Source organism: Entelurus aequoreus, linkage group LG27 (genome assembly GCF_033978785.1).
Source record: "Entelurus aequoreus isolate RoL-2023_Sb linkage group LG27, RoL_Eaeq_v1.1, whole genome shotgun sequence".
In the NCBI taxonomy this organism is placed as follows: Eukaryota; Metazoa; Chordata; class Actinopteri; order Syngnathiformes; family Syngnathidae; genus Entelurus; species Entelurus aequoreus.
The window spans coordinates 19,301,825-19,317,293 of NC_084757.1; the positions used below are offsets into that span (position 1 = coordinate 19,301,825).

A 15,469-nucleotide genomic window follows, 5' to 3' on the forward strand; every position below is an offset into this window, starting at 1 on the left:
GATTCCATTTTAACAACTGTTGTTGTACTGGTAGAGGTGCCACTTCTGTCGCTTTACACCACAATATGGCCAAACTGTTATTGTCTGGGCATGTGCCCTTTTGTAGAGGATAAATACAATAAATACTGCACCAGTCCAGGGGTCCTGATAATACAATGAGCTGGATGAATGAGAATAGTCACAGGCATAAGCATTATTAGTATTTTTTGCATAAAAATATATGAAAATATTAACCTTTTTAAATATCATGCTTATGTACAAACACAAAAGATAATTTAGAAAATATGTAATAAAATTTAACAATTACTCTCTGCAACTGAGTAAATAATGGTAACTATGTGAGAATATACTTTATCACAACGACAACAAAGGTTTTCTCACTTGAAAAACTCGTTTTTTTCTTCCTCTGTCTTCAGAGTAAGGCTGGTCAGAAAGTTGACCACATCCAGAAAGTCGTTCCTGTGCACATGAACATGCGTGCTGTGTGTCACAACAAATACGTTTGCAGCCTGATCTGACGACGGCAAATAAAACAAGCACTCGCACCTGAAAAAATCATGAGTCAGCAGGGATCTGAGGGGAGGCCGACATACGGGGTCAGAGTTCAGCGGGCCCGCCTGCAGGGTCTTTATCAGACTGTCGGACAGCTCCTGTGACACTGCACAGAGAAACAACTTTAGGATAAGACGTACGTAGTCTTTATCAACGCCACTTTTACTCACCATAACCATTTAAGAGAGGAAGGAGGGCCTCCAGCATGGAGCCGAAAGAGTAACAGTCTCGAGAGTGAGCATGTTTGTCTGGAAGAATTTTAAAGCCGTCCACCTGTTAACAATACATTGATCTTTCATTCTAGAACTTGTCAACAACACATTTATTTTTATTACGAGCTTAGTACGCTAACCTGCTCTTCTGGAGGAACAAAGCCAGCCTCTCTCACATTCTGAATGCTTGCAAGAAACTGAGAAGAAAAGCATCAAATGTCATAAGAGCCTAAAATCTTTTGAGTCGCACAAACAAAGATTTATATATTTTGACAGATCACAGAAAACTGACTTAACCATTACAGTTTTATGTATTGCATCATAATGAATATTCATTGTTGCAACCACATTCCTGGTAATCACAGAGAGGTGGGAATAAGTTGGTACCAAGTTTGAGTGGCGCGCTTATTCTTGATAAAGCGCTCTCAGATCCAGAGTGCAGTTGAAGGGAATTTGATAAAAACTTGTTCTCAAAGTAAGCAGATGTGATAAATGTGATGGTCAAAAGAATTAAATCATTATTGAAATATTTCTTGCCATCTTATGTTGCATATTTTTATGAGATTTCCAGTTAATTTTATCATCTATTATTACACCCAAAAATCTAGTTGCTTTTACCCTTTCAATGTCTACTCTGTCTATTTGTATTTGTGTATGATGCTCTTTTGATGTGCGCAAATGGAAGAGAATGGAGTTATGCTGAACGAAATGTGGCGGTAATTTTACTTTTGGCCTTGGCTTGCCATCAAAGCAGGCCTATGCAATATATAATATATTATTAAACATAATATATTTCCATGGTGGTCCGTGCGGTCAAAGTAGACATTTTAGCAGAGTAATGCCAACAATCTGTCCCGACTCCCGACTAAAATATTGCTGCGTAACTATCCATCCATCTATTTCCTACTGCTTGTCCCTTTTTGGAGTCGTGGGGGGTGCTAGAGCCTATCTCAGCTGCATTCGGGCGGAAGGCGGGGTACACCCTGGACAAGTCGCCACCTCATTGCAGGGCCAACACAGATAGACAGACAACATTCACACTCACATTCACACACTAGGGCCAATTTAGTGTTGCCAATCAACCTCGACAAATACAATTGGCTAATCGACATTAGTAAAATGTGGCATAATTACTTAGTAAACCATCTTGCAAGAAGCATAAACAAGAGAAACCTACGTATTCTCTCGCGTAGGATTCGTCGATTGCCATTTGAAGTTCCCTGGAGTAGGATTCGGATTCGTAACTGGCAACCGAAGTCATGGAAAGTACTACAGAATTTGGACCGTGATTGCACATTTCTGGCCACATTACTACATGTGGCACATTTAAGACATTTCGTATTGCTACTAAATTGTTTCTGTGATACAAAAATATTTCTGTGCTACTAATTTTTGTCATTTAGTGGCACCGGTCCTACTACTGAAAATGCTAAGCATAGAGCTCTGTTGGTACTTACTGGTCCATGTTGACAAAACAGTCTTGTGTAAAATGTGGACTAATAAACACTTAAGTACTTATTCTATAGACATTAGAGCAGTTGGGATGGCCTGAAACGAGAAAGAAGAGGGGCAAGATGCTGGCCGACAGCAGATACCAGAATGCCCACATACTGTAAGTATGTCCGTCTCTAATGCAGGCGACCCAGGTTCGAGTCCCGGGCAGAACAAAAAGAGCACTGACTGAACTAGGCGGGTTACACAGGAACCTTATGATTTGATGCTTTGGCATTCTTTAACAGGAGTATTCAACAGTGTAACAACATGTATAAGTCAGAACAGAGGAACATTATCAGACAGCTGCTCCCCTTTAAAGTGCTGGACACATGTTTTGAAGATGTTTCTACCAAACAGTGCAGCTGGGAAATGGCTAGAGGTCATCAATTTATCAATCAATTGAAGTTTATTTATATAGCCTTACTTCTGGGGTTGCTTCAGAGAACTTGCAGACCGTCTCCATCCCTCCTAGCTTCCAATGTCCATCTTCACTGACAAAAACGGACGAGATGCACACATTGTTGTGGCTCGATTTACCCTGAAGGATGAGGATGACAGATCAGCAACAGTAACAAGGCTAATCCAGCCGTCACTAGCATGGGAGGATGCGTGTAATATCACTCACCCTCTCGTGCAGGAAGACAAGCGCCTGCAAGAGGTCGTAGATTCCAGCACAGATTTCTTCAGGGGAGAGGCTGTCCAGCAGTACTTCCAGAGGTTTTACACGCTCAGTCACCAGGTGGATGCTGCCCTCCTGCACTGAGCAGGACAGGAAGCGCAGCAGGCACGGGTGCCGTAGGGTCTTCAGGTGCTGCAGAAGGTGTGCGTGCCATTGTATTAGCATAGCAAAGAATGCTAAACACACACTCTAACAGTAGCTATACCCTATAAAATACCGAACATCAGAGCTATTCAACTATTCCCATTTTCAGAACACTAAGCACTGTGGGCCAGACTTTTTCCTTCAATATTATTCTCATTTTGAACACAATGTTGAATTTGAGGTGAATTAGATTTTACCTTTTTGAAAATTAAATTTTGATGAACAAAAATTTAAAAAAAAAGTGCATTGAATTTTATAACTTCCTTAAATCAACACAACAACAATTGAGAGTAGGCCCTACGACTGGACGATTATGGCAAAAATAATAATCACTATAATTATTTTTGATTGATATTGTAATCACGATTAATTACACGATTATTCATTTTTGAAAACATTAGTATTTATTGTCCCACTAAAACTTTAAATAGTATTAAAAACAGATTAAAAAAATAGTAACAATTAAGATAATAATAATAGTTACAATACATTTAAATAATAGCAATATAAAAAAAACAATAAAATTAAGTTTTTCCGTTTTGTTTTCAATTCAGTTTTTTACCATTTACACTTATTTTACCACCATATAGTGTGTGCTTTTTGTGTCAAATAACATTTTATAAAATGTTTCTTAATTAAAGTCAATGCAAAAATCCTCACATTTATTGGCGCAATACATCTTTGGAAAATTTTGACTGATATTTTATGTCAAAGCAGAACAAACTGTGTAAATGTATCTATAAGTGCTTTAAGTATATTATAGTAAGTGTTGCAAAGGCTAGTCCGTCCCAATTAATATCGCTACTGCTGTGACTGAACAACTCTTTCCAGGACCCACACTTCCTCGACCGCATGGGCTGGGACACAACAATTGACGCCATGAGGCACAAACTAATGCTTCTGGGATAACATAAGCGATCTCATTGGAGACCAAACATCCACTCAGAGAGTACATTTATCCAGTTCTCTGATTGGTTGCCTTTTTGACACAAATATAACAGTGCAGAAATTTGAGTGAGTGTAAAAAAATAAAAAAAAAAGAAGCTGAATACGCATGGGATAAGGTTGAGAGAGCGGAAGAGAGGGGGCGCTACAGAGCGTGTCGGTCTGACTGCAGACAGCAGTAATTATTGAGTGTTATCATGGATAACAGCAAACAAGTAAACACTTTTATTGTGCACAAAATACATTTATATTCGCTCAAACCTTTTTTTTTTTGTCACTTGAGTTTAATTTTGCGCTTGCAAAACATATCTTTCTGTCCTCAAAATCTCCCTTTGCGACCTCAACATTAAGACACAAATTTACTGCCATAGATTAGGGCAGGGCGATGGAGTGTGTCGGGGATCAATGAACACTAACGGACACATTATTTTTCCTAACAACTGTCCCTCTTCCTCACATTGACAACCTTTCACTTAAATCATTGTTAATTTCCGGGATATTCCGTGGATTATATGACTCTGTCCGGGGTCATGTAACCGTGGAAATCATATGTCTTATACTTTTTTTGTTGAGTTTAGAGATTATTAATTAGGCATACTAGCATTATGCCAAATAAGTAGCAACTATGGTGACATCCCAAACTTCTAGCAGACATGCTCTTTTTTCACTCATTTGCTCCTCATCTGTTTCACCGTCACAAGTTCAGGAATTTGCATGCACTTTTTTTTGATCATCAAATTTTTATAATCGAAATCGAAACCAAAATCCAATTAATTGTTTAGCCCTAAGAGGGGCATTAGCCGCTAACAAGGACGCTATAGAGCACATGTGTCAAACTCAAGGCCCGGGGGCCAAATCTGGCCCGCCACATTATTTTATGTGGCCCGCGAAAGCCTGGAAATCATATTTGTTAATAAAATGCTTAATCTTTTCTTACTAAATATATTTGTTCTTTCCCTTTTGACATTAAAAATCATGCACTGCATGCAATTGCACATCTTTTAAAATTCTATATTTTCAAAATGTAAATATTATCATGTATTCCAAAAATATAAAAAAATAAAATAAAGATAAATATTGTACTTAAATATCTGCTTGACTTATAATTTCAAAACAAATTGTTAATCAAATTGTACACTGTAAAATTTACAATAGATTTTACTGTTAAATTCCAAGTTTTTTACCGTAAAATCAACCTTGGTACTGTTTCTTTTCCATATACAGTAAGACTAAAACATAAAAAAACAAACAAGAAAAACATTAAAACAACACGATTTTACGGTAAAAAACAAAACAAACTGGCAGCTCTGTTGCTTGAATTTTACAGCTAAAAACAGTGGTATTGTTTTTCCATTCAGTTTATTTAAATTTTTTAAGTCACATTTAAATATTTGTTTTGCAGCTTATGTAAAAAATTATATTTTAATGTATTATATATATATATACACATGTATATTCATATATTACTCATTGTTAAAAGCGGCCCTCTGAGGGCAGCCATAGTTTGACACCCCTGCTATAGAGCATTGAGGACCGGATGTTTTTTTTGTTTGTTGCTGTCAAATGTGTAGGACACAGCTAGAATGTTTTATCAAATACATGATCGCGATATAACAATAGTAACGGTATTAAAAGCTCTACCGTAGGCCAAACTTATATCATTCATATCGTCTATACTTTATCGCACAACCAAACACGGTGCCTAATCGGGTTTATCGGGATCAACTCGAAAAAAAAAAAGAAAATCGTTCCAATTGATCGTTCCAGGTAGATAACATACCTGACAACTTCATACGATGACGTCACAATTATATACGCTTATATGCGCTCCCAACTGCCTCACTACACTCTGGCCCTTCTTTCTAACTGGTCTGGCTGGTTGAGTAGCTGCTTATCTTCTTGCTGTAGGGCAGTGACATAAGCATACAATAGCATGCTAAATCTGATGTTGTCTTCATCAGGAGCTCCTGCCATGGTGAAAGTCCTCAATGAATTGAGCAAGGACCGTACATCAGCCCCTTCAATATACCAGGGCCCTCAGGTAACAAGCTTGCATACGCACAAAAACCTGCCATATGCCCTTTTTCACGGCAAAGTTTAGATATATCAAGACTGACGGACATGTGCGCTGCCTCCCGGCAATTTCATAGCACATTTCTACAGGCTGTGGATACTTCAGCTACACACAGAGGTGATGCTGGGTAACAGTTAAGATTAAAAAGCAAACCTTTATTCTTCAGACTGATTGATGTGCTCATCAGAGGACATATGAACAAGTATGTGTGAATGCCTTGTGGCATTCCACATTAAACTTTAATGTAGCTCATGTGAGCAGGCTGTATAAACACATTTCGAAATAAGTAAAAAAATATTTTAATCAGTCACCCACCTCTTTTAATGTTTTATGACTCATTGTAGCGACTATCATTTCAAACGTGTAGCACTAATCATGTAGCACTAATTTCTCCATGTTTTGTCCACAGACATCTAACTTCTTCTTCACCTTCTTCCTAACACAACCATTTCTTTTTTATTTCAGCCTGCGTTCAGTTCTCAGTTGTCAAGCTGACAATCGCTCTGCAGTTTGCTCCATACACGAAATAGAAGCACCTCTTACTGACTTGTGATTGGTTAGACCCTGCCGAGCTCATGCGCATGGCTTTTTTCAATATGACTTAGTTATGTACAAGGGGGCGTGTTCTGGGCGTGCTAGGAATTTCAAGTTTTTTGGAATGCAACAATGAATCGTGCTTGAATTTGTGCGTGCGAACACTATATTACATCAGAATTTTCTTTAGTAGGAACCACACGCAACTCTCTTTACATGAAAACCCAGGTTTTCCAATTGACACCCAAAATTATTTCTAATCGCAACGGAACGAATTGAATCTGCAGTCTCTTCCAAGCTTTCTCGTTGTTCTCATTACCATGAATTGATTAACATGGACGCCGACTTAAACACGTTGAAAAACGTATTCGGGTGTTATCATTTAGTGGTCAATTGTACGGAATATGTACTGTACTGTGCATTCTACTAATACAAGTTTCAATCAATCAATTAATTGGTTAAATTTTTTGTTGCCCTGATGTGAAATTTGAGCGGAGGATGTTGTTGTGGCTTGTGCAGCCCTTTGAGACATTTGTGATTAAGGACTATAAAGGTTAACTTTGATTGATTGATAATTGATTTAACGTACTGATCCAGTGAACTTCTGCATCACCTCTGAGTTGGCAAAAGTTAATTATAGATTCTAAATCATGCCTCTCACTTGTATTGTAGAAGGTTGTGAAAATAAATCGAGAAGTTGGATAACTTTGGTTAACATATACCCAAAGATGGCTAGAAAAACTCGAACGGACGCTTGTTTGCGCCTACTTTTTTTAAAACTTTTGTGAGCATTATTATTAGGAAGATATGAACATCCCATCAGTCGACATCCCAGTAAGAGCACACCTTCTACAATAAGTGAGTGTTTTATTTTGTTCGTAGTTGGTATTTCTTGTTTAGCACTTAGCAAGAGTGCTACTTGCTGGATCTGCTTATCACTCCGCTTCTAAAACTTGTAGCTCACCCTGCATATATTCAGGCTTAAAGGCCTACTGAAACCCACTACTACCGACCACGCAGTCTGATAGTTTATGTATCAATGATGAAATCTTAACATTGCAACACATGCCAATACGGCCGGGTTAACTTATAAAATGCAATTTTAAATTTCCCGCCACACTTCCGGTTGAAAACGTCTATGTATGATGACGTATGCGCGTGACATAAACGGTTGATACGGAAGTATTGGTACCCCATTGAATACAATACAAAAAAGCTCTGTTTTCATTTCAAAATTCCACAGTATTCTGGACATCTGTGTTGGTGAATCTTTTGCAATTTGTTTAATGAACAATGGAGACTGCAAAGAAGAAAGTTGTAGGTGGGATCGGTGTATTAGCGGCGGACTACAGCAACACAGCCAGGAGGACAGAGATGGATAGCAGACGCGCTAGCCGCCGAACTCACCTTAACTTCCTCCGTCTCGCCGACCGCATCTGTGATCGGGTGAAGTCCTTCGTCGCACCGTCGATCGCTGGAACGCAGGTGAGCTCTGGTGTTGATGAGCAGATGAGGGCTGGCTGGCGTAGGTGGATAGCTAATGTTTTTAGCATAGCTCTGTGAGGTCCGGTTGCTAAGTTAGCCTCAATGGCGTTGTTAGCAACAGCATTGTTAACCTTCGCCAGGCTGGAAAGCATTAACCGTGTATTTACATGTCCATGGTTTAATAGTATTGTTGATCTTCTGTCTATCCTTCCAGTCAGGGATTTATTTATTTTGTTTCTATCTGCATTTGAGCCCGATGCTATCACGTTAGCTCAGTAGCTAAAGAGCTTCGCCGATGTATTGTCGTGGAGATAAAAGTCACCGTGAATGTCCATTTTGCGTTCTCGACTCTCATTTTCAAGAGGATATAGTATCCGAGGTGGTTTAAAATACAAATCCGTGATCCACAATAGAAAAAGGAGAGTGTGGAATCCAATGAGCCAGCGGTCAGAGCGAAAAAAGATATGGCTTGCACTGCATTCTAGTCCTTCACTCTAGCTGCATTGAAAACAATGGAAAATTTTGAGGAGTCCTTCCTCTGTTGACGTCACGCTACTTCCGGTACAGGCAAGGCTTTTTTTTTATCAGCGACCAAAAGTTGCAACTTTATCGTCGATGTTCTCTACTATATCCTTTCAGCAAAAATATGGCAATATCGCGAAATGATCAAGTATGACACATAGAATGGATCTGCTATCCCAGTTTAAATAAAAAAAATTCATTTCAGTAGGCCTTTAAAAATTTAACATTCTGCATCATCATTTATCCCAAAGTAGTTATTGTTGGCTTTCATGAATCTCCCATGACTAGTAGTTATTGTTATTGTTGAAGGAATTAGCTAATGTTGTGATGCGTCTGTGAAATTAATGTGCCGTCGTATGCTTAAAATGACCAAAATAAGATAAATATTCCATGTTATTATGAATGTGCCTGTTACTACATTACATATTTACAGCATGTATATAAAACGATAATAAAGGTTTTTGGATGTTTTTAGAGGGCTTTATAGGCGGAACAGAGCAAATCTCATTACCTCCATTGTTAACTGACATTTGCTAGCGTTTGTTTGCGAGTTAGAATGCATTAAAATAAGAAAAACATGTGTGTATGTGTTCTTCTCTTACATAAGGATTGAGAATGATAAGCGAAAAGTGCAGGTTCCCCTTTAAGTGGCGCTGCACTAGAAAGTTAGGTTAGGAGGAGGGTCAGCAACCCTCCCTTGACCTCTTTCAGAGATGTGTGAAAATGGAAAAAGATGAAGAACTTTTTTTTTTATATATATATTTTCTGTAGGAGGAAAAAAATGACATACACCTTCCTAATTGTTAGAAATCCCACTGTATGTTATACATGCTTCACTGATGAGAGTATTTGGCAAGCAGCGTTTTGTCCTACTAATTTCAGTGATCCTTGAGCTCATCGTAGTTTGTTTATATGTACAACTTTCTCTGATGCTTCCACAGAAAGACGTGTTTTATGCCACTCCTTCTTTGTCTCATTTTGTCCACCAAACGTTTTATGCTGTGCGTGAATTCACAAAGGTGAGCTTTGTAGATTTTATTGATTTGCTGGAGTGCCTAACAGGCATATTTGGTCAATCCATGACTGCAAGCTAATCAATGCTAACATGCTATTTAGGCTAGCTGTATGTACATATTGCATCATTATGCCTCACTTGTAGGTATTTTGAGGTCATTTAATTTCCTTTACTTATGTCCTTTATGTATTTAATTTTTATGTGCATTTCTCATGACACATTATCTGTATGTAATATTGGCTGCATTTCTCATAGTTGTTTGTGTGCCATGTTGTTCCAGACTACAGCAAACGTTACCCAGCTCGCAAAGATTGTAATAAATCCATTAGAAGAAGACAGCCTGCCACTTCCTTAAACTTGGACACATACATATATACCTTTGGCCATTCTGAGCCAGTAATTTCCAGAAGTTGGACCTGCTCAGTGGCCTTGTGGTTGGACTGTCCGCCCTGAGATCGGTAGGTCGTGAGTTCAAACCCTGGCAGAGTCATACCAAAGGACCCATTACCTCCTTGCTTGGCACTCAGCATCAAGGGTTGGAATAGAGGGTTAAATCACCAAAATGATTCCAGAGTGCGCCCACCGCTACTGCTCACTGCTCCCCTAACCTCGCGGGGTGTGGAACAAGGGGATGGGTCAAATGCAGAGAGTAATTTCACCACACCTAGCGTGTGCGTGACTATCAGTGGTACTTTAACTTTAAGTTATCTCATCCTGTGAGACGCCTCCATTTTACTAATGATTTCCAATGTTGCAAAAATGTGTAGAATAAAAATTTAAATACATCATTTCTGTCAACGAAGATTTCGTCAGCCTTTGATCGTACGCTAATATAGCTAATATAGACACTTACATCACGAATTGGGGGTTAAATCACCAAAATGATTACCGGGCGCGGCCACCGCTGCTGCTGCTCACTGCTCCCCTCACCTCCCAGGGGGTGATCAAGGGTGATGGTTCAAATGCAGAGAATAATTTCGCCACACCTAGTGTGTGTGTGTGACAATCATTGGCACATTAACTTTAACTTAATGTGTTGCCTTCATTATAAGACTTATATAAGGCTTTTAATTTTTCCAATATGGCTTTTTCAAAATTTTGGGTTGCCGACCCCTGGGTTAGGAAGTATACCGTATATATTTTTTAAATGATTGTTGCCTTTATACACCATCACAACGGATTCTAAATTACACAATCAAGGTGTGATTAAAGTGTGAAAGAGCGTTTTCTGAAGTTTTATTCACAGAGTACTTCCAAGTGATCTGAATATAAACACGGGGTTTATGTGATCGGACCGGAAAAGGGTGTAGTGCCATCTCCGGGTTGGGGAGGACACCCTGCCACAAGTGGAGGAGTTCAAGTACCTCGGAGTCTTGTTCACGAGTGAGGGAAGAGTGGAATCGTGAGGTCGACAGGCGGATCGGTGCGGCGTCTTCAGTAATGCGGACGCTGTATCGATCCGTTGTGGTGAAGAAGGAGCTGAGCCGGAAGGCAAAGCTCTCAATTTACCGGTCGATCTGCGCTCCCATCCTCACCTATGGTCATGAGCTTTGGGTTATGACCGAAAGGACAAGGTCACGAGTAGACACTGCAAAAACTGAAATCTAAGTAAGATTAAATATCTCAAATAAGGGTGATATTTGCTTATTTTCTGTCTGATAAGATAATTCTTCTCACTAAGCAGATTTTATGTTAGCGTGTTTTACTTGTTTTAAGTGTTTTGGTCCTAAATTATCTCAGTAAGATATTACAGCTTGTAGCTGAGATTTTATGACCTATATTAAGTAAAACATGCTTGAAACTAGAATATCAACTGTTGCAAAGCTGTGTCATCAACACTCACAAGTATAAAACTGCGTTTTCAAAGTAATAATTTCTTATTTCAAGCATGAAATAAAAAAAATCATGACTTTGACACAATTGTGTCTCATAATTAAAACAGATGACAGCCAAATGGACTTTGCTGTTTTAATTTCAATGAAACAATAGAAAATAAGTACTCATATAGTAGTACAGTTGGCACAGTACAGCAAACTGACAGTTAATATTTAAACATGTAACATGTGAAATTTCAAACTATTTTGAACAGAAATAGTTCATGCAGAAGAATTCTTAAAAATTACAATTAAAAAAAATGTGGCCGGGGGCCGGGCTGTAAGTAAATATATATACATATATATATATATATATATATATATATATATATATATATATATATATATATATAGTAGTGTATATATACGGTAGTGTGTATATATATATATATATATATATATATATATATATATATATATATATATATATATATATATATATATATATATATATATATATACACACTACCGTTCAAAAGTTTGGGGTCACATTGAAATGTCCTTATTTTTTAAGGAAAGGCACTGTACTTTTCCATGAAGATAACTTTAAACTAGTTATAACTTTAAAGAAATACACTCTATACATTGCTAATGTGGTAAATGACTATTCTAGCTGCAAATGTCTGGTTTTTGGTGCGATATCTACATAGGTGTATAGAGGCCCATTTCCAGCAACTATCACTGCAGTGTTCTAATGGTAAAATGTATTTGCTCATTGGCTCAGAAGGCTAATTGATGATTAGAAAACCCTTGTGCAATCATGTTCACACATCTGAAAACAGTTTAGCTCGTTACAGAAACTACAAAACTGACCTTCCTTTGAGCAGATTGAGTTTCTGGAGCATCACATTTGTGGGGTCAATTAAACGCTCAAAATGGCCAGAAAAAGAGAACTTTCATCTGAAACTCGACAGTCTAGTCTTGTTCTTAGAAATGAAAACTATTCCACAAAATTGTTTGGGTGACCCCAAACTTTTGAACGGTAGTGTATATATATATATATATATATATATATATATATATATATATATATATATATATATATATATATATATATATATATATATATATATATATATATATATATTCCTTGCGCACTTATTGACTGAAAGAGCACGCACTTGGCGTGATGATGTCATGTTATCGATGGGAAAATGCATTTTTAGATAATATGATTTGCCTGAGCGGCTAGGAGACCCCGAGAGTAACAAGCGGTTGCCTTGTTGCCTTTCCATTAAGAAAAATAAACTAGTTTTTAGTGTAAGTTTGCTGGTTTCAAGAAATGTAATGCCGAGCGCATATCATTATGTCAAGATAATGGCACTAGCATTTACTTAGTTTAAGAATATTTTTCAAAATATTGAGAAAAAAGGTCTCATATTATTTTTTTCTATCTAGAAAAGTGCACTTGTTATTAGTGAGAATATACTTATTTTAAGGTATTTTTGGATTCATTGAGGTTAGCTAATTTTAGTTGTTTTGGAAAGTCTTGACAAGCCAAATTTTCTTGTTGTATTAGCAGATAATTTAGCTTACCGTATTTTTCGGACTATAAGTCGCAGTTGTTTTCATAGTTTGGCCGGGGGTGCGACTTATACTCAGGAGCGACTTATGTGTGAAATTATTAACACATTACCGTACAATATCAAATAATATTATTTAGCTCATTCACGTAAGAGACTAGACGTATAAGATTTCATGGGATTTAGCGATTAGGAGTGACAGATTGTTTGGTAAGCGTATAGCATGTTCTATATGCTATAATTATTTGAATGACTCTTACCATAATATGTTACATTAACATACCAGGCACGTTCCCAGTTGATTATTTATGCATCATATAACATACACTTATTAAGCCTGTTGTTCACTATTCTTTATTTATTTTAAATTGCCTTTCAAGTGTCTATTCTTGGTGTTGAGTTTTATCAAATAAATTTCCCCCCAAAATGCGACTTATACTCCAGTGCGACTTATATATGTTTTTTTCCTTCTTTATTATGCATTTTCAGCAGGTGCGACTTAATACTCCGAAAAATACGGTAGTTCAAGTAAAATACTCCTAATTTTTGTATTTTTTTCCCGTGTTTTTGAACACTGACTTTTTGCAGTGCAAGCTGCCGAAATGAGTTTCCTCCGCAGGGTGGCGGGGCTCTCCCTTAGAGATAGGGTAAGAAGCTCAAAGTAAAGCCGCTGCATCTCCACATGGAGAGGAGCCAGATGAGGTGGTTCGGACATCTGGTCAGGATGCCACCCGAACGCCTCCCTAGGGAGGTGTTTAAAGCACGTCCGACCGGCAGGGGGCCACTGGGAAGACTATGTCTCCCGGCTTGGCCTGGGAACGCCTCGGGAGGAGCTGGACGAAGTGGCTGGGGAGAGGGAAGTCTGGGCTTCTCTGCTTAGGCTGCTGCCCCCGCGACCCGACCTCGGATAAGCGGAAGAAGATGGATGGATGGACACCACAGGGTTGATGTCAACAGCTGGAGCGTGTGTAAAAATGCACCGTGACACCTCATGCAAACATACCTTAGCCGCTTTGTTGACCTTATCTTCATTGCCACGCTCGTGAACAAACACGGAAGCGGCTCGTCCGTCCTGCAGTACCGCAGAGAACATGGTGAGTCCGAAGGGCAGACTCAGGAGCGGCTCCTCCGGCGTGCAGCTCCGCACAGTGCTGCTCTCGGCGCCCATGGCTCCCTCTCACCCCACGCCTGTGGGCACAGCGTGTTAGTCCACGGACTTAGATATAAAAAAACACTTGAGTTGTGACCAGCCTGGCGGTTACCTGTCAGTTGGCTGCTAATGGGGGTTAGCCAGCGTTTTAGTTTCCTGGCTGCGTTGCCATTGCTACGTTTCACCGCAGCCTAACCGCTCCCAAAGAACCATAAAGCGCTTTAATATAATTTCATTTTAAGTGAATAACAAAAGTTGTCAAATATTATGCTTATTAAAAGCAAGAAAGAAACTACCTCGCATGGCTTGTCAAATAGACTGCTATGCTAGCGTGCTGTAAACACGAACACTTCCTGTATGGACGAAACCATAGTGAAAGGGGAGTAACTGTTAGATAATTGTTTATATTTTTAATGTACGGTCGGTTTTTTAAAAAAATTATTTCTGATTTATAATTATACAACAGACATAAACTCTAAAATGCTCTCAAACACTTTTTGTGGTTAAATAAATACAAGAACAACACGAGAAACCCCTGTTTTTAGTGTTAATGGTCTCGCCTCAAGTGGTGTGAGGTTGTGACGTAGAGCAAGTGGCTTCCATATGTTAGCTGAAAATAAATGTCATTGTGTGACTTACTCAAATCAAATCCTAATTTGTTGTTCATGTATGCACTGAAGCCTTTCAAACTATTCATGTTTAAATCTGGATGTACCCATTCTTTTTTATTTAAATGAACTAATTTTGAGATGTAAATAATCAAATGTAGACACTTTTTCTTATAATTTCTGATCTCTCTCTCTGTGTCAACTACTTGCTGTACATATCCTACCAAGTCAGTACTACACTGTTCTAATGTCCATTTCTCTGATGATGCAATTGTTGATGACTGAAGTGTTGATACCAACCAAACCTAAACACTCCCCCCCTCTCCCCCTCCCCTCCATATCCCACACCCCGGATTGTAAATAATGTAAAAAATTCAATGTATATACTCTGATGTTTATCTTGTGTGATGACTGTATTATGAAAATAGTATATATCTGTATCATGAATCTATTTAAGTGGACCCCGACTTAAACAAGTTGAAAAACTTATTCAAGTGTTACCATTTAGTGGTCAATTGTACGGAATATGTACTTCACTGTGCAATCTAGTAATAAAAGTTTCAATCAATCAATCAATCAATGGCCAGTATAAGGGCAGCCGTCGCAAATAATATTCATGTGTTTATAATTGTGTGAATGCGCCAAACTTTCACACATA

The 15,469-nt window shown here is 38.3% G+C and overlaps 1 protein-coding gene across 1 annotated transcript in view; it reads right to left on the reverse strand.

The window, feature by feature from the left end:
• Positions 1 to 14,561, reverse strand: part of scyl3 (SCY1-like, kinase-like 3) — a 35,350-nt gene extending 20,789 nt beyond the window's left edge. Inside the window, exons 1-8 of the mRNA XM_062039276.1 lie at positions 14,316 to 14,561; positions 14,057 to 14,241; positions 2,884 to 3,069; positions 2,683 to 2,796; positions 905 to 961; positions 723 to 825; positions 547 to 658; positions 382 to 459 (exon numbers count right to left, since the gene is read on the reverse strand). Of these exons, the coding sequence (XP_061895260.1) occupies positions 382 to 459; positions 547 to 658; positions 723 to 825; positions 905 to 961; positions 2,683 to 2,796; positions 2,884 to 3,069; positions 14,057 to 14,221 (815 nt within the window). The 5' untranslated portion in view covers positions 14,222 to 14,241; positions 14,316 to 14,561. The remainder of the gene's footprint in view (positions 1 to 381; positions 460 to 546; positions 659 to 722; positions 826 to 904; positions 962 to 2,682; positions 2,797 to 2,883; positions 3,070 to 14,056; positions 14,242 to 14,315) is intronic.
• Between the last annotated feature and the right edge of the window lie 908 nt (positions 14,562 to 15,469).